Raw genomic sequence first — 25,144 nt, 5'->3', positions numbered from 1 at the left:
GGTCCGGTTCCGCTCGGTTCCGCTCGGTTCCGCTCGGTTCCGCTGGGCTCGCCCCCCCCCCCGCCCCGGCTCCGGTTCGGTTCCGCTCGGTTCCGCCGGGCTCGGGCCGCTCTAGCCCCGCTCGTTCAACTCCACGCGGTGCCGCCCGGTTCCGGTGGCTTCCGGGCCGCTCTGCCCGGTTCGGGGCCGCTCCGCGCGGCTCTTCCCGGTCCCGCTGGGCTCGGAACCCGCTCCCGTTGGGCTCTGAGAGGTTCTGTCGGTGCCACCGGGTCTCGGTGCGGTTCTGCCTGTGCCGCCCGGTCCCTTTGGGCGCTGCGCGGTTCTGCCGGTGCCGCCCGGTCCCGGCGCGGTTCTGCGCGGTTCTGCCGGTCCCGCTGGACTCTGCGCGGTTCTGCCGGTGCCACCCGGTCCCGTTGGGCTCTGCGCGGTTCTCGCGGTCCCGCTCGGTCCCTCCCGGTCCCGTTGGGCTCTGCCCGGTTCCGCCCGGTCCCGGCGCGGTTCTGCGCGGTTCTGCCGGTCCCGCTGGGCTCTGCGCGGTTCTGCCGGTGCCGCCCGGTCCCGTTGGGCTCTGCGCGGTTCCGCCCGGTCCCGTTGGGCTCTGCGCGGTTCTCGCGGTCCCGCTCGGTCCCTCGCGGTCCCTTTGGGCTCTGCGCGGTTCCGCCCGGTCCCGTTGGACTCTGCGCGGTCCCTCCCGGTCCCGTTGGGCTCTGCGCGGTCCCTCGCGGTCCCGTTGGGCTCTGCGCGGTTCCGCCCGGTCCCGACGCGGTTCTGCCGGTCCCGTTGGGCTCCGCGCGGTTCTCGCGGTCCCGCGCGGTCCCTCCCGGTCCCGTGTCGCGGCGCGGGGGGCGGTGGCTCTTTAAGAACCCGCCGCCCCCACGGGGAATTCCGGCCGCGCGGGGACTCGGCGACACCGCCCCCGCCCCGGTCCGCCCCCCCCGGTCCGGCCCAACCCCCGCCCCGCGAGGCTGCCTCGTGCCCCCCTGTCCCCCCTCCGTCCCCATTGTCCCCCCATCCCTATTGTCCCCCCCAGGCCCGTTGTCCCCCATCCCTCTTGTCCCCCCCATCCCCCTTGTCCTCCCCCCCATCCCCATTGTCCCTTCCATCCCCCCATCCTCTTTGTCCCCCTCATTCCCCTTGTCCCCCCCCATTCTCCTCATTGTCCCCCCATCCCCCTTGTCCCCCCATCCTCCCCCTTGTCCTCTACAACACCCTTGTCCCCCATCCCCATTGTCCCCCCCATCCCCCTTGTCCCCCCATCCCCATTGTCCCCCCATGCCCCTTGTCCCCCCCATCCCCCTTGTCCCCCCCATCCCCCTTGTCCCCCCATCCCCATTGTCCCCAATCCCCCTTGTCCCCCATCCCCCTTGTCCCCCCATCCCTATTGTCCCCCCACCCCCCCCATTGTCCCCCCCATCCCCCTTGTCCCCCCATCCCTATTGTCCCCCATCCCCCCCATTGTCCCCCCATCCCCCTTGTCCCCCATCCCTATTGTCCCCCCATCCCCATTGTCCCCCCATTCCCCTTGTCCCCCCATCCCTATTGTCCCCCCATCCCCATTGTCCCCCCATTCCCCTTGTCCCCCCATCCCTATTGTCCCCCCATCCCCTCCATTGTCCCCCCATCCCCCTTGTCCCCCCCCATCCCCCTTGTCCCCCCATCCCTATTGTCCCCCCATCCCCCCCATTGTCCCCCCATCCCCCTTGTCCCCCCCATCCCCATTGTCCCCCATTCCTATTGTCCCCCCATCCCCATTGTCCCCCCATCCCCTCCATCCCCCTTGTCCCCTCCATCCCCATTGTCCCCCATCCCTTTTGTCCCCCCTATCCCCATTGTCCCCCCCATTTCCATTGTCCCCCCTGTCCCTTTGCAGGACTGGGTGGCCCCACGGGGGGGGGTCGTTGCCCCCCCCCCCCAATTTTCCCACTCTCCAGCGGGTCCCACTTCCCCTTCCCAATGCCCGGGACCCCCCCTCGACCAGGATCCAGCTGCATCCAGCCGGGAAGCAGCTGGAGGCTCCGCAGGGGAGGCCGGATGCTCCGATGACCCCTGCCCGGGAGGCCCCTGGAGCTGCTCTGGGATCGGGATCCAGCGACTGGATCCGCATCGGAGCCGGGAATGGGGGCAGGGAAGGGGCACTCCATCCGCTCCCAGGGTTTTCCCTCTGCACCCGGGGCCATTCCGGCACCTCCGGCTCCTTCCGTCCCCGGAAAGTCCGGCCGCTCGGAGCGGTTTCACTTCTGCGTTTCCCAGGGCACTCGTGCGCTGAGCTGCCACGGCCTCAGCTCCCTTGGCCGCGTGCCGGATTCCGGAGAAACCGCTTATCCGGGAGCGCTCCAAGCCTTCCCGGGGCCTTGGATCCGGTCCGGAGCATCCTGCTGTGTCAGCACTCGGGAACACAGGGATTAAGAGCAAAGGGGATGGGATAATGGGGCACATGGATGGATCCGTCCCCATCCCGGTCCCTTCCACTTCCCTCTTGTCCCCCCGGCGCCGCCGCAGATTTGGGAAGTGGCCCCGGAGCCGGCGCCGCCAGGGAGGTTCCGGCAGCCGGAGCTGGCGCGTGGGGGAAGCGGAATAGGGATGCGACCCGGAATGACGTGGCCTGGATAGGGGCGGCGGGATTCCCCCCGGATCGGTGCCGTGGGATCCTCCGGATCGATACTGCAGGATCCCGTGGATCAGTCCTATGGGATTCCCTACAGCTTGGTCCCATAGGATCTTTGGATTGGGAGGGGGATCAGCCCTATTCCCATGGGGATCCGCAGGGAAGCAGTACCGGGATCCCCCCTTCTCCAGGATGATCCATGGGGGATGTGGGAAAGGCCGGAGCCCTTGGATGGGCCCCGTTCCCGCTCCCTGGCAGCCCCCGCTTCCCGACTCGGGCTCTGGGTGGGGAATGTCAGGAAATTCCGGGCCGTTCTCCCTCCTGGCACGGCCGGAGCTGCCGCCCTGGCACCGGGAGCCAGGGAGGATCCGGCCCCGGAGCAGGAGCTGGATGGGATCCAGGATGTGCCCCGGGGCAGGAGCCAGCCCTGGAACGGGACATATCCCAGAGCGGGATCCAGCCCCGGAGCAGGATCCAGCCCGGACCTAGGATGTATCCGTGTCCCAGGACACATTCTGGAGCAGGAGCCGGCCCTGGAGCAGGATATATCCTTACCCCAGGATATATCCCTGATCCAGGACATGTTCCAGAACGGGATCTGACCCTGGAGCAGGATATATCCCTGCCCCAGGATATATCCCTGATCCGGGACATGTTTTGGAGCAGAAGCCAGGCCTGGAGCAGGCCATATCCCTGCTCCAGGATCTATCCCTGCTCCAGGATCTATCCCTGCCCCAGGATCTGTCCCTGTCCCAGGATCTATCCCTGCCCCAGGATCTGTCCCTGTCCCAGGATCTATCCCTGCCCCAGGATATATCCCTGCTCCAGGACATGTTCTGGAGCAGGAGCCGGGCCCTGGAGCAGGATCTATCCCTGCTCTAGGATATATCCCTGCTCCAGGACATGTTCCAGAACGAAATCTGATCCTGGAGCAGGACATATCCCTGCCCCAGGATATATCCTGGATCCAGGACATGTTCCAGAACGGGATCTGGCCCTGGAGCAGGATATGTCCTTGTCCCAGGATCTGTCCCTGTCCCAGGACATGTTCTGGAGCAGGAGCCAGCCCTAGAGCGGGACATATCCCTGTCCCAGGATCTGCCCCTGTCCCAGGATCTATCCCTGTCCCAGGATCTATCCCTGTTCCAGGATCTGTCCCTGTCCCATGATCTGTCCCCGTCCCAGGATCTATCCCTCTTCCAAGATCTATCCTTGTCCCAGGATCTATCCCTGTCCTACGATTGGTCTCTGTCCCAAGATCTATCCCTGTCCCAGGGTCTATCCCTGTCCCAGGATCTATCCCTGTTCCAGGATCTGTCCCTGCCCCATGATCTATCCTTGTTCCAGGATCTCTCCCTGTCCCAGGATCTGTCCCTCTTCCAAGATCTATCCTTGTCCCAGGATCTGTCCCTGTCCTAGGATTGGTCTCTGTCCCAAGATCTATCCCTGCCCCAGGATCTGTCCCTGGATCTTTCCCTGTTCCAGGATCTATCCCTGTCCCAGGATCTGTCCCTGTCCCAGGGCATGTTCTGGAGCAGGAGCTGGGCCCTGGAGCGGGATATATCCCTGCTCCAGGATATATCCCAGATCCAGGACATGTTCTGGAACAGGATCTGGCCCTGGAGCAGGATATATCCCTGCTCCAGGATATATCCCTGTCCCAGGATCTGTCCCTGCCCCAGGATCTTTCCCTGTTCCAGGATCTGTCCCTGTCCCAGGATCTTTCCCTCTCCCAGGATCTGTCCCTGTCCTGGGATCTATCCCTGTTCCAGGATCTGTCCCTGTCCCAGGACATGTTCTGGAGCAGGAGCCGGGCCCTGGAGAAGGATATATCCCTGCCCCAGGATATATCCCGGATCCAGGACATGTTCCAGAACGGGATCTGGCCCTGGAGCAGGACACATCCCTGCCCCAGGATCTGTTCCTGTTCCAGGATCTATCCCTGTCTCAGGATATATCCCTGATCCAGGACATTTTCTGGAGCAGGAGCCAGCCCTGCAGCAGGATGTATCCCTACCCCAGGATATATCCCTGTCCCAGGATCTATCCCTGTTCTAGGATCTGTCCCTTCCCCATGATCTGTCCCCGTCCCAGGATCTATCCCTGTCCCAGGATCTATCCTTGTTCCAGGATCTGTCCCTGGATCTTTCCCTGTTCCAGGATCTATCCCTGTCCCAGGATATATCCCTGATCCAGGACATGTTCTGGAACAGGATCTGGCCCTGGAGCAGTACATATCCCTGCTCCAGGATATATCCCTGTCCCAGGATCTATCTCTGTCCCAGGATCTGCCCCTGTCCCAGGATCTGCCCCTGTCCCAGGATCTGTCCCTGTCCCAGGATCTTTCCCTGTCCCAGGATCTGTCCCTGCCCCAGGATCTATCCCTGTTCCAGGATCTATCCCTGCCCCAGGACACATTCTGGAGCAGGATCCGGCCCTGCGGAGCACCGGGAGCGGAGCCGGGAGCGGAGCCGCCCACGGAAAGAGGCTCCTTCCTTCCCGGCGCCTCCTGTTTATCCGCCCCGGCGATCCCGGGAGCACGCCGGCGTTCCGGGGAACGCGCGCGCCCGACGCTGCCCATCCGGCAGCGGAACTTCCCAGCGGAGCCGATCCCGGCCACGCGAGCGCCAGGAAGCCGCCCGGCACTTTCCCCGCACTCCGAAGCCGGATAATCCATGCGCAACCCCCTGGGATTTGGGGAATGCCGCCCCGCGTGGAACGGACACGCTCCGCACGCATTCCCCGGCTTTATTATCCCAGTATCCCACAGCGCATCCCGGCTATGGAAAGTCCCGGTAGGGCATGGAGAAGGGATAGAGCGGAGTGAAGCGGGCGTCCTGCCAGAGCAGCTTTTCCTCCAGGAATTCCACGGTATCCAAGGTCAGGATGAGCGTCTGGTGCTTCAGCATGCTGTGCACGTTGAGACCTGCGGGAACGCGGACACGGAGCGCTCCGGCCGCTCCGACTCCGGAATTCCGCATCCCGCGGAGCTCACCTAGCGCCGGGATGAGCGTCACCGTCTTGAGCGCGGCCGCCGCTGCTGCCATGTTTTCCGGAGGGTCGTGGCTGCGGAGGGAAGCGGGAAGCGTGGGGAAGAGCGGGAAGCAGGCGGGAATGCGCGCGGAGGGCAGGGAGATGGGCATGGAGCGCGTGGAAACACACGTGGAGCACGTGGAAATGCACATGGAGCGTGTGGAAACACATGGAGCACGTGGAAACACATGGAGCACATGGAAACGCACATGGAGCACGTGGAAACACACATGGAACGCGTGGAAATGCACATGGAGCATGTGGAAATGCATGGAGCACATGGAAACACACATGGAACGCGTGGAAACACATGGAGCACGTGGAAATGCACACGGAGCATGTGGAAACGCATATGGAGCAGGTGGAAACGCACATGGAGCACGTGGAAACCCACATGGAACGCGTGGAAATGCACATGGAACGCATGGAAATGCACATGGAGCACGTGGAAACGCACATGGAGCACGTGGAAACACATGGAGCACGTGGAAACACATGGAGCAGGTGGAAACACGTGGAACATGTGGAAACACACATGGAGCACGTGGAAATGCACATGGAGCACGTGGAAACGCACGTGGAGCACGTGGAAACACACATGGAGTATGTGGAAAAGCACACGGAGCACGTGGAAACGCACATGGAGCATGTGGAAACACATGGAGCACGTGGAAATGCATGGAGCACGTGGAAATGGACATGGAGCATGTGGAAACACATGGAGCACGTGGAAACGCACATGGAGCATGTGGAAACGCACATGGAACGTGCAAACGCACATGGAGCACATGGAAACACACGTGGAGCATGTGGAAACGCACGTGGAACGCGTGGAAATGCACATGGAGCATGTGGAAACGCACATGGAGCATGTGGAAATGCACATGTAGGGCATGGAAATGCACATGGAGCACATGGAAACACATGGAGCACGTGGAAACGCACATGGAGCGTGTGGAAACACACATGGAACGCGTGGAAATGCACATGGAACATGTGGAAATGCATGGAGCACATGGAAATGCACATGGAGGATGTGGAAACACATGGAGCACGTGGAAACGCACATGGAGCACGTGGAAACACACATGGAGCATGTGGAAACGCATGGAGCACGTGGAAACACACATGGAGCATGTGGAAATGCACGTGGAGCGTGTGGAAACGCACATGGAGCATGTGAAAACGCACATGGAACATGTGGAAAGGCACATGGAACATGTGGAAACGCTCTTGGAGCACATGGAAACGCACATGGAGCACGTGGAAATGTATGGAGCGCGTGGAAACACACATGGAGTATGTGGAAACGCACATGGAGTATGTGGAAATGCACATGGAGCATGTGGAAACACACATGGAGCATGTGGAAAGGCACATGGAGCACGTGGAAACGCATGGAGCACGTGGAAACACATGGAGCACGTGGAAACACACGTGGAGCATGTGGAAAAGCACATGGAGCACGTGGAAACACATGGAGCACATCGAAATGCACATGGAACGCGTGGAAACGCACATGGAACATGTGGAAATGCATGGAAACACATGGAGCACGTGGAAACACACATGGAGCACGTGGAAACGCACATGGAGGGCATGGAAATGCACATGGAGCAGGTGGAAACACACGAAACACGTGGAAACACACATGGAGCACATGGAAATGCACATGGAGCACGTGGAAACGCACATGGAAACACATGGAGCACGTAGAAACACACGGAGCATGTGGAAACACACATGGAGCACGTGGAAATGCACGGAGCATGCAGAAGCACACACGGAACCCACACGTAGAGCACATGCAGAAGCACACATGGAGCACACGGAAGCACACGGGAGCACACGTGGAGCACACGTGGAGCACACGTGGAGCACACGTGGAGCACACGGAGCACACGTGGAGCACACGGAAGCACACATGGAGCACACGCGGTGCACATGGAAGTGCACACGCAACACGTGGAAGAACACGGGAGCACACAGATGCACATGGGAGCACACACGGAGCACATGGAAGCACATGGATGCACACGGGAGCGCACAGGAGCACATGGATGCACACATGGAGCACACGGAAGCACACGGAGCACACATGGAAGCACACGGATGCACTTGGAAGCACACACGGAGCACATGGAAGCACATGGATGCACACGGGAGCGCACGGGAGCACATGGATGCACACATGGAGCACATGGAGCACATGGAAGCACACGGAGCACACATGGAAACACACGGATGCACACATGGAAGCACATGGATGCACATGGAAGCACACGGATGCACATGGAAGCACACGGATGCACACGGGAGCACACAGGAGCACACGGATGCACACATGGAGCACACGGAGCACACATGGAAGCACACGGATGCACACATGGAAGCACATGGATGCACATGGAAGCACACGGATGCACATGGAAGCACACGGAGCACACACGGAGCACACACGGAGCACATGGAAGCACACGGATGCACACATGGAAGCACACGGATGCACACATGGAAGCACACGGATGCACACGGATGCACACATGGAAGCACACAGATGCACACAGATGCACACACGGATGCACACGGATGCACACGGATGCACACACGGAATCCCACACGGAACGCGGCGCCGCTCACACGTCCACGATGAGCAGGGATTCCCCCCAGCGCCGGTGCCGGGCCAGCTCCAGCAGGTACCGCGGATCCGGAGTGGGAAGCTCCAGGCTCTCCACCACGTGCAGGTCGTCCTGGAGGCGGGAAGAGCCCGGCGTGGATCCCGGCGTTCCCGGGAAGCTCCGCGCGCCGTGGATCCGGCCCGCGCGCCGGGATCCCAGCGTTCCCGGGAGGCTCTGCCCACTGCGATCCCGGCGTTCCCGGGAGACTCCGTGTGCCGGGAACCCAGTGTTCCCGGGAGGCTCCGCACGCCGGGATCCCGGCGTTCCCGGGAGACTCTGTGCGCCGGGAACCCGGCGTTCCCGGGAGGCTCCGGGATCCCGGCATTCCCGGGGGACTCCGCGCGCCGAGATCCCGGCGTTCCCGGGAGGCTCCGCGTGCTGGGATCCCGAGAGGCTCTGCACATGGGATCCCAGCATTCCCGGGTGGCTCCGTGCACCGGGATCCCAGCATTCCCAGGAGGCTCTGTGCGCCGGGATCCTGACGTTCCCGGGAGGCTCCGCATGCCAGCGTTTCCGGGAGGCTCCACGTGCCGGGATCCCGGCATTCCCAGGAGGCGCCACGTGCCGGGATCCCGGCATTCCAGGGAGGCTCCGCGCCAGGATCCCGGCGTTCCCAAGAGGCTCTGCGCACCGTGGATCCCACCCACCCGCCGGGATCCCGGCTTCCCGAGCGGCTCCACACCGGGATCCCGGCATTCCCAGGAGGCTCTGCACCGGGATCCTGGTGTTCCCGAGCGGCTCCACACCGGGATCCCGGCATTCCCAGGAGGCTCCGCACCAGGATCCTGGTGTTCCCGAGAGGCTCCGCGCACCGTGGATCCCGCCCACCCGCCGGGATCCCGGCATTCCCAGGAGGCTCCGCGCCGGGATCCCGGCATTCCCAGGAGGCTCCGCGCCAGGATCCCGGCATTCCCGAGAGGCTCCGCGCACCGTGGATCCTGCCCACCCGTCGGGATCCCGGTGTTCCCGGGAGGCTCCACACTGGGATCCCGAGCGGCTCCGCGCCGGGATCCCGGCATTCCCGGGAATGCCGCCCACCTGCATGAGCTTCACGGTGAGGGCCACCTTGAGCCCCAGCGCCCGCAGCTTCATGGGCAGCATGTAGAAATAGCTGGTGGGGCCGCGCGGGCCGTGCGCGATTCCGCCTGCGGAGCGGGAACGCCGCGGGATGAGCGGGAACGCCGCGGGATGAGCGGGAACGCCGCCGGGATGGAGCCGCTCCCGCTGCTCCCGTTCACATCCTGCTGCTCCCTCTCCCATCCTGCCGTTCCCGCTCCCATCCTTGCATTCCCGCTCCCATCCTTGCATTCCCGCTCCCATCCCACTGCTCCCTCTCCCATTCCTCCATACCCTCTCCCATCCCGCCGTTCCCACTTGTATCCCGCTGTTCCTGCTCCCACCCCTCCATTCCCACTCCCATCCCGCCACTTGCATTCCACTGTTCCCTCTCCCATCCCGCCATTCCCGCTCCCATCCTTCCATTCCCACTCCCATCCCACTACTCCAATCTCTCCATTCCCACTCCCATCCCACCACTTCCATTCCACCGCTTCCTCTCCCATCTTCCCATTCCCACTCCCATCCTTCCATTCCCGCTCCCATCCTGCTGCTCGCATCCTGCTATTCCCTCTCTCATTCCACCACTCCCTCTCCCATTCCTCCATTCCCTCTCCCATTCTCCCGCTCCCACTCCCATCCCGCCATTCCCGTTCCCATGCCTCCATTCCCACTCCCATCCCACCACTTGCATTCCACTGCTCCCTCTCCCATCCCACCATTCCAGCTGTTCCCGCTCCCATCCCGCCATTCCCGCTCCCATCCCGTTATTCCCGTTATTCCTGTTATTCCCGCTCACCTCTTTTCCAGATGGGCAAGCGGATGCTCCCGTGCCGCTGTTCCCATCCCGCTATTCCCGTTATTCCTGCTTACCCCCTCTCCACACGGGGGAGCGGATGCTCCTGTGCCGCTCCCATTCCCGGTATTCCCGGCATTCCCGGCATTCCCGCTCACCCCCTCTCCACATGGGGGAGCAGATGCTCCCGTGCCGCTCCCATTCCCGCTATTCCCGGTATTCCCGCTCACCTCCTCTCCATATGGGAGAGCGGATGCTCCCGCGCCGCTCCCATTCCCGGTATTCCCGGTATTCCCGCTCACCTCCTCTCCATATAGGGGAGCGGATGCTCCCGTGCCGCTCCCATTCCCAGTATTCCCGGTATTCCCGCTCACCTCCTCTCCAGATCGGGGAGCAGATGCTCCCGTGCCACTCCCATTCCCGCTATTCCCGGTATTCCCGCTCACCTCCTCTCCATATCGGGGAGCGGATGCTCCCGTGCCGCTCCCATCCCGGTATTCCCGGTATTCCCGGTATTCCCGCTCACCTCCTCTCCAGATCGGGGACCGGATGCTCCCGTGCCGCTCCCATCCCGGTATTCCCGGTATTCCCGCTCACCTGCTCTCCATATAGGGGACCAGATGCTCCCGTGCCGCTCCCATTTCCGCTATTCCCGGTATTCCCGCTCACCTCCTCTCCATATAGGGGACTGGATGCTCCCGTGCCGCTCCCATTCCCGCTATTCCCGCTATTCCCGGTATTCCCGCTCACCTCCTCTCCATATAGGGGACCGGATGCTCCCGTGCCGCTCCCATTCCCGCTATTCCCGGTATTCCCGGTATTCCCGCTCACCTCCTCTCCATATGGGAGAGCGGATGCTCCCGTGCCGCTCCCATTCCCGCTATTCCCGGTATTCCCGGTATTCCCGCTCACCTCCTCTCCATATAGGGGACCGGATGCTCCCGCGCCGCTCCCATTCCCGGTATTCCCGGTATTCCTGCTCACCCCCTCTCCACACGGGGGAGCGGATGCTCCCGTGCCGCTCCCATTCCCGGTATTCCCGCTCACCTCCTCTCCATATGGGAGACCGGATGCTCCCGTGCCGCTCCCATTCCCGGTATTCCCGGTATTCCCGCTCACCTCCTCTCCAGATCGGGGAGCGGATGCTCCCGTGCCGCTCCCATTCCCGGTATTCCTGGTATTCCCGCTCACCTCCTCTCCAGATCGGGGACCGGATGCTCCCGTGCCGCTCCCATCCCGGTATTCCCGGTATTCCCGCTCACCTGCTCTCCATATAGGGGACCGGATGCTCCCGTGCCGCTCCCATTCCCGCTATTCCCGGTATTCCCGCTCACCTCCTCTCCATACAGGGGACCGGATGCTCCCGTGCCGCTCCCATTTCCGCTATTCCCGGTATTCCCGCTCACCTCCTCTCCATATAGGGGACTGGATGCTCCCGTGCCGCTCCCATTCCCGCTATTCCCGGTATTCCCGGTATTCCCGCTCACCTCCTCTCCATATAGGGGACCGGATGCTCCCGTGCCGCTCCCATTCCCGCTATTCCCGGTATTCCCGGTATTCCCGCTCACCTCCTCTCCATATGGGAGAGCGGATGCTCCCGTGCCGCTCCCATTCCCGCTATTCCCGGTATTCCCGGTATTCCCGCTCACCTCCTCTCCATATAGGGGACCGGATGCTCCCGCGCCGCTCCCATTCCCGGTATTCCCGGTATTCCTGCTCACCCCCTCTCCACACGGGGGAGCGGATGCTCCCGTGCCGCTCCCATTCCCGGTATTCCCGCTCACCTCCTCTCCATATGGGAGACCGGATGCTCCCGTGCCGCTCCCATTCCCGGTATTCCTGGTATTCCCGCTCACCTCCTCTCCAGATCGGGGAGCGGATGCTCCCGTGCCGCTCCCATTCCCGCTATTCCCGGTATTCCCGCTCACCTCCTCTCCACACAGGGGAGCGGATGCTCCCGTGCCGCTCCCATTCCCGGCATTCCCGGTATTCCCGCTCACCTCCTCTCCATATGGGAGAGCGGATGCTCCCGCGCTGCTCCCATTCCCGGTATTCCCGCTCACCTCCTCTCCAGATCGGGGAGCGGATGCTCCCGTGCCGCTCCCATTCCCGCTATTCCCGGTATTCCCGCTCACCTCCTCTCCATATAGGGGAGCGGATGCTCCCGTGCCGCTCCCATTCCCGGTATTCCCGGTATTCCCGCTCACCTCCTCTCCATATAAGGGACCGAATGCTCCCGTGCCGCTCCCATTCCCGGTATTCCCGGTATTCCCGCTCACCTCCTCTCCATATAGGGGAGCGGATGCTCCCATGCCGCTCCCATTCCCGGTATTCCCGGTATTCCCGCTCACCTCCTCTCCATATAGGGGAGCGGATGCTCCCGTTGCGCTCCCATTCCCGGTATTCCCGGTATTCCCGCTCACCTCCTCTCCATATAGGGGAGCGGATGCTCCCGTGCCGGGCTCTTCCCGTTCCCTTTTGGCGCCAGGGCTTCCGGCCGCCCCCCCGGACCTCGGCCCGCGTCTTCACCCGCGCGTGGCTCTGCGGGGACACGGGGACACGTGGGGACACGGGGGGACACGGGGGGGACACAGGGACACGGGGACGTGGGGACACCGGGGAACACAGGGACATGGAGGGACACGGGGATGTGGGGGGGACACGGGGACGTGGAGGGACATGGGGACATGGGGGCACACAGGGACATGGAGGGATATGGGGATGTGGGGGGGACACGGGGACGTGGAGGGACACGGGGACATGGGGGCACACAGGGACATGGAGGGATATGGGAGGACACAGGGACATGGGGGGGACACAGGGACATGGGGGCACACGGGGACATGGAGGGACACGGGGACATGGGGGGACACGCGGACATGGAGGGATATGGGGGGACACAGGGACATGGGGGGGACACGGGGACATGGAGGGACACAGGGACATGGGGGGATATGGGGGGACACAGGGACATGGAGGGATATGGGGGGACACAGGGACATGGGGGGACACAGGGACACGGGGGGACACGGGGACATGGAGGGACACGGGGACATGGGGGGATATGAGGGGACACAGGGACATGGAGGGACACGGGGACATGGGGGCACACGGGGACATGGGGGGACACAGGGACATGGGGGGATATGGGGGGACACAGGGACATGGAGGGACACGGGGACATGGGGGGATATGAGGGGACACAGGGACATAGAGGGACACAGGGACATGGGGGCACACGGGGACATGGGGGGACACGGGGATGTAGAGGGACATGGGGACACAGGGGGGACACAGGCACATGAAGGGACACAGGGACGTGCAGGGACACGGGGACGTGGGGACACGGGGGGGACACAGGGACACGGGGACATGGAGGGACAGGGGATGTGGGGAGGACATGGGGGGGACACGGGGACGTGGGGGGCCCCAGGGACATGGGGGGGACACGGCGACATGGAGGGACATGGGGACATGGGGACGTGGAGGGACACGGGGACACGTGGGGACACGGGGACGTGGAAGGACATCGGGATGTGGGGGGGACACGGGGACATGGGGACATGGAGGGACACGGGGACATGGGAGGGACACGGGGACATGGGAGGGACACGGGGACGTGGAGGGACACGGGGACACGGGGGAACGTGGGGACACGGGGAGGGACACAGGGACACAGGGATGTGGGGGGGGACACAGGGACATGGGGACATGGAGACATGGTGGGACATGGGGACGTGGGGAGGGGACACAGCGACGTGGAGGGACACAGGGACATGAAGACATGGAGGGACATGGGGACATGGAGGGACACGGGGACACGGGGATGTGGGGGGACACGGGGACATGAAGGTGCATGGGGACACGGTGAGGGACACGGGGACACAGGGACACGGAAGGGACACGGGGACATGGAGGGACACGGGGACATGGAGGGGACACGGGGACGTGGGGGGGACATGGGGACACGGGGACATGGGGGGGACACAGGGACACGGGGACATAGGGGGGATACGGGGACATGTGGGGGGACATGGGGGCTGGAGGGGACACAAAGGGGACACAGAGGGGATGCGGGGACAGAAAGGGACACAGGGACACGGGGGAGACATGGGGGGGCGTGGAGGGGACACGGGGGGGACACGGGGATGCAGAGGGGACACAAGGACGCAGGGGGACATGGGGGCGCGGAGGGGACACAGAGGGGACATGGGGACATGGGGACAGAAGGGGACACAGAGGGGACACGGAGGGGACTCGGGGATGTGGGGACGCGGAGGGGACACGGAGGGGACATGGGAGGACATAGGGACAGAAGGGGACACAGAGGGGACACGGAGGGAACTCGGGGATGTGGGGACGCGGAGGGGACACAGAGGGGACACGGAGGGGACATGGGGACGCGGAGGGGACATGGGGACACAGCGGGACGCAGAGGGGACGCGGGGGGGACTCGGGGATGCGGAGGGGACACGAGGGGGACACGGGGACACGGAGGGGACACGGAGGGGACACGGAGGGGACATGGGGACACGCGGGGGACTCACGATGCGCTTGTAGTTCTTCTGCCAGGTGACCACGGCGTGGAGCACGTCCAGACTGCGGGGAGGGACACGGGGTCCCCACGGGGGCATGGGGACACGGGGGGGGGACATGGGGACAGGGGGGCCGTGGGGACGAGGTGGGGGCTCTGCGGGGGTGTCTCTGGGGTCCCCGTGGGTCCAGGTGTCCCCAAGATCCCGGTGTCCCTGTGCGGTCCCTGTGGTTCCAGGTGTCCCCAGGTGTCCCCACGGGTCCCGGTGTCCCTGTGCGGTCCCTGTGTCCCCGCGGTCCCCCCATGTCCCCTCTCACCGCGGTGTCACCGCGAACACGTCCGGGTGCAGCTCGGCCAGGCCGCTCCGCGTGTCCCATGATGTCCCCATGTCCCCATGGTGTCCCCATGCCCCCATGATGTCCCCATGATGTCCCCATGTCCCCATGTCCCCATGCTGTCCCCATGTCCCCATGGTGTCCCCATGTCCCCGCTCACCGCGGTGTCACCGCGAACACGTCCGGGTGCAGCTCGGCCAGGCCGCTCCGCGTGTCCCATGATGTCCCCATGTCCCCATGGTGTCCCCATGTCCCTGTGTCCCCATGGTGTCCCCATGTCCCCCCTCACCGCGGTGTCACCGCGAACACGTCCGGGTGCAGCTCGGCCAGGCCGCTCCGGGTGTCCCATGGTGTCCCATGGTGTCCCCATGATGTCCCCATGTCCCCATGTCCCTGTGTCCCCGTGGTGTCCCCATGTCCCCATGGTGTCCCCATGTCCCCATATCCCCATGATGTCCCCATGTCCCCATGATGTCCCCATGTCCCCCCTCACCGCGGTGTCACCGCGAACACGTCCGGGTGCAGCTCGGCCAGGCCGCTCCGCGTGTCCCATGATGTCCCCATGTCCCCATGGTGTCCCCATGATGTCCCCATGTCCCCATGGTGTCCCCATGGTCCCCCCGCTCACCGCGGTGTCACCGCGAACACGTCCGGGTGCAGCTCGGCCAGGCCGCTCCGGGTGTCCCATGATGTCCCCATCATGTCCCCATGTCCCCATGTCCCCATGATGTCCCCATGATGTCCCCATGATGTCCCCATGATGTCCCCATGTCCCCGTGGTGTCCCCATGTCCCCATGGTGTCCCCATGTCCCCATGGTCCCCCCGCTCACCGCGGTGTCACCGCGAACACGTCCGGGTGCAGCTCGGCCAGGCCGCTCCGGGTGTCCCATGATGTCCCCATGGTGTCCCCATGATGTCCCCATGATGTCCCCATGATGTCCCCATGCTGTCCCCATGGTGTCCCCATGATGTCCCCATGCTGTCCCCATGTCCCCGCTCACCGCGGCGTCACCGCGAACACGTCCGGGTGCAGCTCGGCCAGGCCGCTCCGGGTGTCCCATGATGTCCCCATGTCCCCATGTCCCCATGTCCCCATGTCCCCATGTCCCCATGGTGTCCCCATGGTGTCCCCGCTCACCGCGGTGTCACCGCGAACACGTCCGGGTGCAGCTCGGCCAGGCCGCTCCGCGTGTCCCATGATGTCCCCATGTCCCCATGATGTCCCCATGGTGTCCCCATGATGTCCCCATGTCCCCATGGTGTCCCCGTGGTGTCCCCATGTCCCCGTGTCCCCGCTCACCGCGGTGTCACCGCGAACACGTCCGGGTGCAGCTCGGCCAGGCCGCTCCGCGTGTCCCATGATGTCCCCATGTCCCCATGATGTCCCCATGTCCCCATGGTGTCCCCATGTCCCCATGTCCCCATGTCCCCATGTCCCCATGGTGTCCCCATGTCCCCATGATGTCCCCATGGTGTCCCCATGTCCCCATGGTGTCCCCATGTCCCCATGTCCCCATGTCCCCATGTCCCCCCATGTCCCCGCTCACCGCGGCGTCACCGCGAACACGTCCGGGTGCAGCTCGGCCAGGCCGCTCCGGGTGTCCCATGATGTCCCCATGTCCCCATGATGTCCCCATGATGTCCCCATGTCCCCATGTCCCCATGGTGTCCCCATGTCCCCATGTCCCCCCATGTCCCCGCTCACCGCGGTGTCACCGCGAACACGTCCGGGTGCAGCTCGGCCAGGCCGCTCCGCGTGTCCCGGGGGCTCCGCAGCGACTCCACCCAGGCCTGCGCGGGGCCCCGGCGTCCGGGCGGGAGGGGGGCGGAGCAGCCCCGCAGCACCGGGGGGGGCCGCTCTGCGGGGGGGGGACATCCCGGTGCTGCCCCCCCTGCCTGGACAGCGACACCCCCGGGGCCCCCCCGGGACCCCCTTGTTGGTCCCCCTGCCCCATAGATTGCCCAGACCCCCGTCCCTGCCGGTTGTTCCGCTGCCCCATGGAGCGCCCGGATCCCGGGACCCCATTCCCAGGGACCCCCCCAGCCCCATAGACCCCCCTCCATCCCCCCAGCCCCATAGATCCCCCTCCAGCCCCCCAGAGACCCCCTGCCCCATAGACCCCCCCCCTTTACACCCCCAGGGACCCTCCAGCCCCTGCCCCATAGACCCCCTCTTCAGCCCCCCATAGACCCTCAGCCTCATAGACCACCACCCATACCCCCAGCCCCATAGACCCTCCTCCATCCCCCCAGCCCCATAGATCCCCCCTCCATCCCTCCAGCCCCACAGACCCCCCCCTCCAGCCCCACAGAGACCCCCTGCCCCATAGACCCCCCTCCATCTTCCCAGAAACCCCCTGCCTCATAGATCCCCCCTCCAGCCCCACAGAGACCCCCAGCCCCATAGACCCCCCTCCATCCTCCCATAGACCCCCAGCCCCATAGATCCCCCCTCCATCCCCCCAGCCCCACAGATCCCCCCTCCAGCCCCACAGACCCCCTGCCCCATAGCCCCCCCCCCCTTTATACCCCCAGGGATCCTCCAGCCCCACAGAAACCCCCAGCCCCATAGACTCCCCCCTCCAGCCCCCCACAGACCCCCTGCCCCATAGACCCCCCCCCTTTATACCCCCAGGGACCCTCCAGCCCCACAGAAACCCCCTGCCCCATAGACCCCCCCTCCAGCCCCCCATAGACCCCCATCCCCACAGATCCCCCCTCCATCCCCCCAGCCCCACAGACCCCCCCCTCCAGCCCCACAGAGACCCCCTGCCCCATAGACCCCCCTCCATCTTCCCAGAAACCCCCTGCCCCATAGATCCCCCCTCCAGCCCCCCAGCCCCATAGACCCCCCTCCATCTCCCCATAGACCCCCAGCCCCATAGACCCCCCTCCATCCCCCCATAGACCCCCAGCCCCATAGATCCCCCCTCCATCCCCCCAGCCCCACAGATCCCCCTCCAGCCCCACAGACCCCCTGCCCCATAGACCCCCCTCCATCTTCCCAGAAACCCCCTGCCCCATATATCCCCCCTCCAGCCCCCCAGCCCCATAGACCCCCCTCCATCCCCCCTGCCCCATAGACCCCCCTCCATCCCCCCATAGACCCCCAGCCCCATAGATCCCCCCTCCATCCCCCCAGCCCCACAGATCCCCCCTCCAGCCCCACAGAAGCCCCCTGCCCCATAGACCCCCCCTCCAGCCCCCCATAGACCCCCTGCCCCATAGACCCCCCTCCATCCTCCCCAGAGCCCCCTCACCCCCTCCAGCCCCATAGACTCCCCTCCACTCCCCCAGCCCCATAGACCCCTCTCCAGCCCCATAGACCCCCCCTCTATCCCCCCAGGGACCCTCCAGCCCCACAGATCCCCCCTCCATCCCCCCCCGCCCCATAGAACCCCCCGATCCCCCCAGAGCCCCCCCAGCCCCATAGCCCCGCCCCCAGCCCCATAGCCCCGCCCCCCGCTATTGGCCCCGCCCCCCCAACTCACGGCTCCAGGGGGCGCTGGGGGGGCCGGGGGGGCCGCTCGGAGCCGGGGAGGGGGGAGACCGGCTGACCTCTGACCCCTGACCTCCGACCCCTGGCCCCGCCGCCCCCCCGCTGCTCAGGCGGGAGGCGGCGGCCTTGGCCCAGGCCCAGAGCGCGGCCCGCGGCCTCGCCAGCATCGTGGTTCCGGTTCCGGTTCCGGTCCGGTTCCGGTCCGCTGCGATCCGGTTCCGGTTCGGCGCAGGCGGGCGGCGAGGAGCGCGCGGGGCGCCGCGTCGCGCGGCGATGACGTCAGCTGGGCGCCGCTTCCGGCCTGCGAGGGGAGGGGGGCGGGGGAGGGAGCGGGGGGGCGGGGCTTAGAAGGGGGCGGGGCGAACGAGGCGGGCGGGGAGAGGAGGGCGGGGGCGGAGCAACCAGAGGGGGGCGTGGCGAGCAGGAGGGGGCGTGGCGAGAAGAAGCGCCCGATCCCGCGGGGGGGGGGGGAGAGGGAAGAGCGGCCCCGCCCCCGGTCCCGGGGACCAAGGAAGGGGGGGGGGCGGGCCCAGGCGTCCGGGGCCCCTCCCCCGCCCCCTCCACCCCCCCCCCCGAGGGGCCCCGGCGTCCGGGACCCCCCCCCCCCGTTTCCCCCCCCGTTCCGAGGGGCCCCGGTGTCCGGCCCCCCCCCCCCCCCTCGTTTCCCCCCACCTCCCGAGGGGCCCCGGTGTCCGGGCTCCCCCCCCCTCCCTCCTCTCTCCCCCCCCCCCCGCCCCGGGCAGGGGGCCCCGGCGTCCGGGCGCTCCCGCCCCCTCCCGCCCCTCCCCCCTCCTCGGGGGCCCAGGCGTCCGGGGACGGGACGGGCCGTGGGGGGGGGTGGGGGGAGGGCCCGGGGCCGCCCCGCCCGCCGCCCCCGCCGCACATGTTGCAACCGGGGCCGCCGGGCGGGAGCGTCGCTGCTACCGGGGCCGGTAAGAGCCCCCACCCCGTACCCCCCCCCCCATCCCCGCGCGGCTCCCGGTACCGGGACGGAGCTCCCGGTACCGGGGCCTCCGGTGGCGGCTCCCTCCGCGCCGGTTCCGCCCCTCCCGGTTCGGTTCGGTTCGGTCCGGCCCGCTCCCCTCCTTCCCGCTCCGTCCCGCGGCGGGAAACGGGAGCCCGAGCGGCGGCCGCCGCCACCGGGAACTTCCCGCTCCCGAGCGGACCCGGGTTGTGCAAGAGCCCAACGGCCCTAACGGACCGGGACCCCCGACGGGACCGGGACCCGCGGCGGGACCGGGACCCCGACGGTACCGGGACCCCGACGGGACCGGGACCCCGACGGTACCGGGACCCCCGACGGGACCGGGGCGGGGGGGGACGGACCCCTCCACCCGGGATCCCGGTTCCGACGGCGGCGGCTCCGTTCGGATCCAGCCGCCCCCTCCCGGTACCGGGGGCGGGGGGGGGGGGTCCCGGTTCCGTCCGGGTTCGGTTCCCGGTCCCGGGGGGGGCCTCGGGGCGGGGCCGGGACCCGAACGGGCCCGCGGGGCGGGGGCGGGGGCCCTTCCTCCCCCTTCCTCCTCCTCCGGATCCCGGGAGCTGCCGGGATGGGGCTGGAATGGCTGGAATGGGGGGGGGGGTTGGGCTTCCTGCCCATCCCCATGGAGGGTCCCTGTCCCCATAGGGGGTCCCTGTCCCCATAGAGGGTCCCTGTCCCCCCCTTGCACTGTCCCTGTCCCCATGGAGGGTCCCTGTCCCCCCCTTGGAGTGTCCCTGTCCCCTTGGAGTGTCCCTGTCCCCATGGAGTGTCCCTGTCCCCATAGGGTGTCCCTGTCCCCATAGTGTCCCTGTCACCCTGCTGGCCTCATCCCTGTCCCCATAGGGGGTCCCTGTCCCCATGGAGGGTCCCTGTCCCCATGGAGGGTCCCTGTCCCCATAGGGTGTCCCTGTCCCCATAGTGTCCCTGTCCCCTTGGAGTGTCCCTGTCCCCATAGGGTGTCCCTGTCCCCATAGTGTCCCTGTCACCCTGCTGGCCTCATCCCTGTCCCCATAGGGGGTCCCTGTCCCCATAGGGGGTCCCTGTCCCCATGGAGGGTCCCTGTCCCCATAGGGGGTCCCTGTCCCCATAGGGTGTCCCTGTCCCCATGGTGTCCCTGTCACCCCGCTGGCCTCATCCCTGTCCCCATGGTGTCCCCATCCGCCTGGCATCTCCCTCCCCATCCCCGTGATGTCCCCGTCCCACGGTGTCCCCGTCCCGGTCCTCATCCGCACGGTGTCCCTGTCCCCATCCCCATGGCGTTTCCAACCTCGTCTTTGTCCTTGTCCCCGTAATGTCCCCTTTCCTGTCCCCATCCCCATGGTGTCCCTGTCCCCATCCCCCAGTGTCCCTGTCCCCATCTCCTTCCTCATCCCAATGGTGTCCCCATCCCTATCCCCATCCCCATGGATTCCCTGTTCCCACCTCCATCCTCCTCCCAATGCTGTCCCCATCCCAATGGGGTCCCCATCTCCGTGGTCTCCCTGTCCCCATCCCCATGATCTCCCTTCCCATGATCTCCATTCCCATCCCCATGGATTCCCTATCCCCATCCCAATGGTGTCCCCATCTCCATGGTCTCTCCCTGTCCCCATCCCCGTGGTCTCCCTGTCCCCAGCCCTATTTCTATTCCCATCCCCATGGATTCCCTATCCCCATCTCTATCCCCATCCCAGTGGTGTCCCCATCCCCATGGTCTCCTTGTCCCCGTCTCCGTGGTCTCCCTGTCCCCGTTCCTATTTCCATTCCCATCCCCATAGTGTTTCCATTCCCATGGATTTCCTATCTGTATCTCCATCCTCATCCCAATGGTGTCCTCATCCCTGTGGATTCCCTATCCCCACCTCCATCTCCATCCCAATGCTGTCCCCATCCCCACGGTCTCCCTGTCCCCATCCCTATCTCCGTTCCCATCCCCACGGTGTCCCCATCCCCATGGTGTCCCCGTCCCTATCCCCATGACATCCCTATCTCCATTCCCATCCCCAGGGTGTCCCCATCCCCACGGTCCCCTTGTCCCCATCCCCACAACATCCCTATCTCCATTCCCATTCCCACATTTCCCCTCTTTTCCCCCAGCCCCTCCATCCACACCAGCCTCCCGGAGGCCGAGCCCTCAACCCTCATCCCATCATCCCCATGGTCTCCCTTTCCCCATCCCTATCTCCATTCCCATTCCCACGGTGTCCCCATCCCCACGGTGTCCCCATCCCCACAGTCTCGGTGTCCCTGTCCCCATCCCTATCTCCATTCCCATTCCCACATTTCCCCTCTTTTCCCCCAGCCCCTCCATCCACGTCGGCCTCCCGGAGGCCGAGCCCTCAACCCTCATCCCATCATCCCCATGGTCTCCCTGTCCCCATCCCTATCTCCATTCCCATTCCCATGGTGTTCCCATCCCCGCGGTCTCCCCATCTCCATTCCCATTCCCACATTTCCTCTCTCTCGCGCCAGCCTCCTGGAGGCCGAACCCTCAACCCTCATCCCACATCCCCACGGTGTCCGCATCCCCACGGTGTCCCCATCCCCACAGTCTCGGTGTCCCTGTCCCCATCCCCATCTCCATTCCCATTCCCACATTTCCCCTCTTTTCCTCCAGCCCCTCCATCCACACCAGCCTCCTGGAGGCCGAGCCCTCAACCCTCATCCCACCATCCCACATCCCCACAGTGTCCCCATCCCCACAGTGTCCCTGTCCCCATCCCTATCTCCATTCCTATTCCCACATTTCCTCCCTCTCGCACCAGCCTCCCGGAGGCTGAGCCCTCAACCCTCATCCCATCATCCCCATGGTCTCCCTGTCCCCATCCCCACGGTCTCCCCATCTCCATTCCCATTCCCACATTTCCCCTCTTTTCCCCCAGCCCCTCCATCCACTCCAGCCTCCCGGAGGCCGAGCCCTCAACCCTCATCCCGCATCCCCATGGTCTCCCTTTCCCCATCCCTATCTCCATTCCCATCCCCACGGTGTCCCCATCCCCACAGTGTCCCTGTCCCCATCCCTATCTCCATTCCCATCCCCACGGTGTCCCCATCCCTATCTCCATTCCCATTCCCACATTTCCCCTCTTTTCCCCCAGCCCCTCCATCCACTTCAGCCTCCCGGAGGCCGAGCCCTCAACCCTCATCCCACCATTCCCACAATGTCCCTGTCCCCATCCCTATCTCCATTCCCATCCCCATGGTGTCCCTGTCCCCATCCCCACAACGTCCCCATCTCCATTCCCATTCCCACATTTCCCCTCTTTCCCCCCAGCCCCTCCATCCACTCCACCCTCCCGGAGGCCCAGCCCTCCCCTCCATCCCGCCTCCGCCATGCGCCGCTGACCCCCACCCACCGCCATGGGCAGCATCTACCGGGAATACCTGGACCCGGACAAGGTCCGGGAGCACTACAACTACACCCGGCGCGGCCCCGACGGCGCCGCGGGCCCGGCGCGCCGCGCCGCCTCCGCGCTCATCCTCCTCCTGTGCGGCCTCGTGGTGCTGGAGAACCTCCTGGTGCTGGCCTCCGTGTGCCGCAGCAAGCGCCTGCGCTCGGCCATGTTCGTCTTCATCGGCAACCTGGCGGCCTCCGACCTGCTGGCCGGCCTGGCCTTCATGGCCAACGTGCTGCTGTCCGGCGCGGCCACGTTCCGCCTGACGCCGCTGCAGTGGTTCGCGCGGGAGGGCACGGCCTTCGCGGCGCTCGCCGCCTCCGTGTTCAGCCTGCTGGCCATCGCCGTGGAGCGGCACGTGGCGGTGACGCGCGTGCGCCTGTACGGCGGCGGCGGGCGCCGCGTGGCGCTGTTGGTGGCCGCCTGTTGGGCCGTGGCGGCGGCGGTCGGCGGGCTACCGGCGTTAGGATGGAACTGCCTCCGCGACCGCGCCGACTGTTCCACGGTGCTGCCGCTCTACTCGCGCCGCTACGTGCTGTTCGTGGCGGCGGCGCTCACGCTCATCCTGCTGGCCGTGGTCGCGCTGTACGGGCGCATTTACTGCGTGGTGCGCGGTAGCCGCGGCGCCGCCGCGCCGGCGCTGCCGCTGCTCAAGACGGTGACGCTGGTGCTGGGCGCCTTCGTGGTGTGCTGGCTGCCCGCCTTCGTGGTGCTGCTGCTGGACGCGTGCTGCCCGGCGCGCGCCGCGCGCCTGCTGCGCCGCGCCAACTACGTGTTCGCCTTCGCCACGCTCAACTCGGCCGCCAACCCGCTCATCTACACGCTGCGCAGCAAGGACATGCGGCGCGAGTTCCGCAGGATGCTCTGCTGCTGGCAACGGCGGCAACGGCGGCGGCGCGGGGACGCGGGGGGACGGGGGACGCCGCCGGTGCCACCGGTGCCGCTGGCAGTGGGGCCGGTGGGGGACTGCACCACGTCGGTGTGAGCGGCGCGGCGTGCGGTACGGGGGGGTGTGCGCAGCCTTGGTACGTGTGCATGTGTGTGCATGCATGTGCATAAACCGATGTGTGCATGCGTGCACACATGTGCATGCGTGCACGCGTGTGCATAAGCCTCTGTGCATGCGTGTGTGCATGCATGTGCATAAACTGATGTGTGCATGCGTGTGCATAAGCCTCTGTGCATGCGTGTGTGCATGCGTGTGCATAAACCGATGTGTGCATGCGTGCACACATGTGCATGCGTGCACGCGTGTGCATAAGCCGATGTGTGCATGCGTGTGCATAAGCCTCTGTGCATGCGTGTGTGCATATGTGTGCATAAGCTGATGTGTGCACACATGTGCGTAAGCCTCTGTGCATGCACACGCGTGCACACGTGTGCATAAGCCTCTGCATGCATGTGTGCATATGTGTGCATAAGCCGATGTGTGCACGCGTGTGCATAAGCCTCTGTGCATGCACACGCGTGCACACGTGTGCATAAGCCTCTGTGCATGCATGTGTGCATGCATGTGCATAAGTCGATGTGTGCATGCGTGCACACATGCGCATGTGTGCACGCGTGTGCATAAGCCTCTGCATGCATGTGTGCATATGTGTGCATAAGCCGATGTGTGCATGCATGTGCGTAAGCCTCTGTGCATGCCTGTGTGCACACGTGTATAAGCCAATGTGTGCATGCGCGTGCATAAGCCTCTGTGTGTTCATATGTGTGCACGCGTGTGCATAAGCCTCTGTGCATGCACACGCGTGCACACGTGTGCATAAGCCGATGTGTGCACGCGTGTGCATAAGCCTCTGTGCATGCCTGTGTGCACACGTGTATAAGCCAATGTGTGCATATGTGTGTACACGTGTGCATAAGCCGATGTGTGCATGCATGTACATCCACATGCATGCATAAGCCGCTGTGCATGCATGCGTGTGCACGCATGTGCATAAGCCGATGTGTGCACACATGTGCATAAGCCTCTGTGCATGCATGTGTGCACACGTGTGCATAAGCCGATGTGTGCACGCGTGTGCATAAGCCTCTGTGCATGCCTGTGTGCACACGTGTATAAGCCAATGTCTGCATATGTGTGCATAAGCCTCTGTGTGTGCATATGTGTGCACGCGTGTGCATAAGCCGATGTGTGCACGTGCATGCATGCACATGCGTGCATAAGTCTCTGTGCGTGCATATGTGTGCACGCATGTGCATAAGCTGATGTGTGCACACGTGTGCATAAGCCTCTGTGCATGCATGT

The 25,144-nt window shown here is 65.3% G+C and overlaps 2 protein-coding genes across 2 annotated transcripts; one reads left to right on the top strand and one right to left on the bottom strand.

The window, feature by feature from the left end:
- Positions 1-5,385: 5,385 nt before the first annotated feature.
- On the bottom strand, positions 5,386-9,466 carry MRPL4 (mitochondrial ribosomal protein L4). Its single transcript, XM_088528167.1, has 4 exons — positions 9,355-9,466; positions 8,279-8,388; positions 5,601-5,671; positions 5,386-5,531 (listed from the first exon to the last, which is right to left on the bottom strand). The coding sequence occupies exons 1-4, from the start codon at positions 9,415-9,417 to the stop codon at positions 5,386-5,388; spliced, it is 390 nt and encodes a 129-aa protein (XP_088384293.1). The 5' UTR covers positions 9,418-9,466.
- Positions 9,467-22,858: 13,392 nt separating this feature from the next.
- S1PR2 (sphingosine-1-phosphate receptor 2) lies at positions 22,859-23,878 on the top strand. Its single transcript, XM_088528166.1, has one exon. The coding sequence runs from the start codon at positions 22,859-22,861 to the stop codon at positions 23,876-23,878; it is 1,020 nt and encodes a 339-aa protein (XP_088384292.1).
- Positions 23,879-25,144: the final 1,266 nt, after the last annotated feature.

Source organism: Tinamus guttatus, unplaced genomic scaffold (genome assembly GCF_059628265.1).
Source record: "Tinamus guttatus ecotype Peru unplaced genomic scaffold, ASM5962826v1 Tinamus_guttatus_pri_ptg000305l, whole genome shotgun sequence".
NCBI lineage: Eukaryota > Metazoa > Chordata > Aves > Tinamiformes > Tinamidae > Tinamus > Tinamus guttatus.
The sequence above is the reverse complement of the archived record's forward strand: the minus strand, read 5'-3'. Positions and strand labels throughout refer to the sequence as shown.

Bases quoted from the DNA above. Each gene is read 5' to 3' on its own strand.
- S1PR2 (XM_088528166.1), top strand. From the start codon at position 22,859: ATGGGCAGCATCTACCGGGAATACCTGGACCCGGACAAGGTCCGGGAG.
- MRPL4 (XM_088528167.1), bottom strand. From the start codon at position 9,417: ATGCTGCCCATGAAGCTGCGGGCGCTGGGGCTCAAGGTGGCCCTCACC. The intron at 5,672-8,278 runs GTGAGCGGCGCC...TTCCCTCCGCAG, and splicing joins TCCCTGCTCATCGTGGACGT to CCACGACCCTCCGGAAAACA. The intron at 5,532-5,600 runs GTGAGCTCCGCG...GCGTTCCCGCAG, and splicing joins GACGCTCATCCCGGCGCTAG to GTCTCAACGTGCACAGCATG.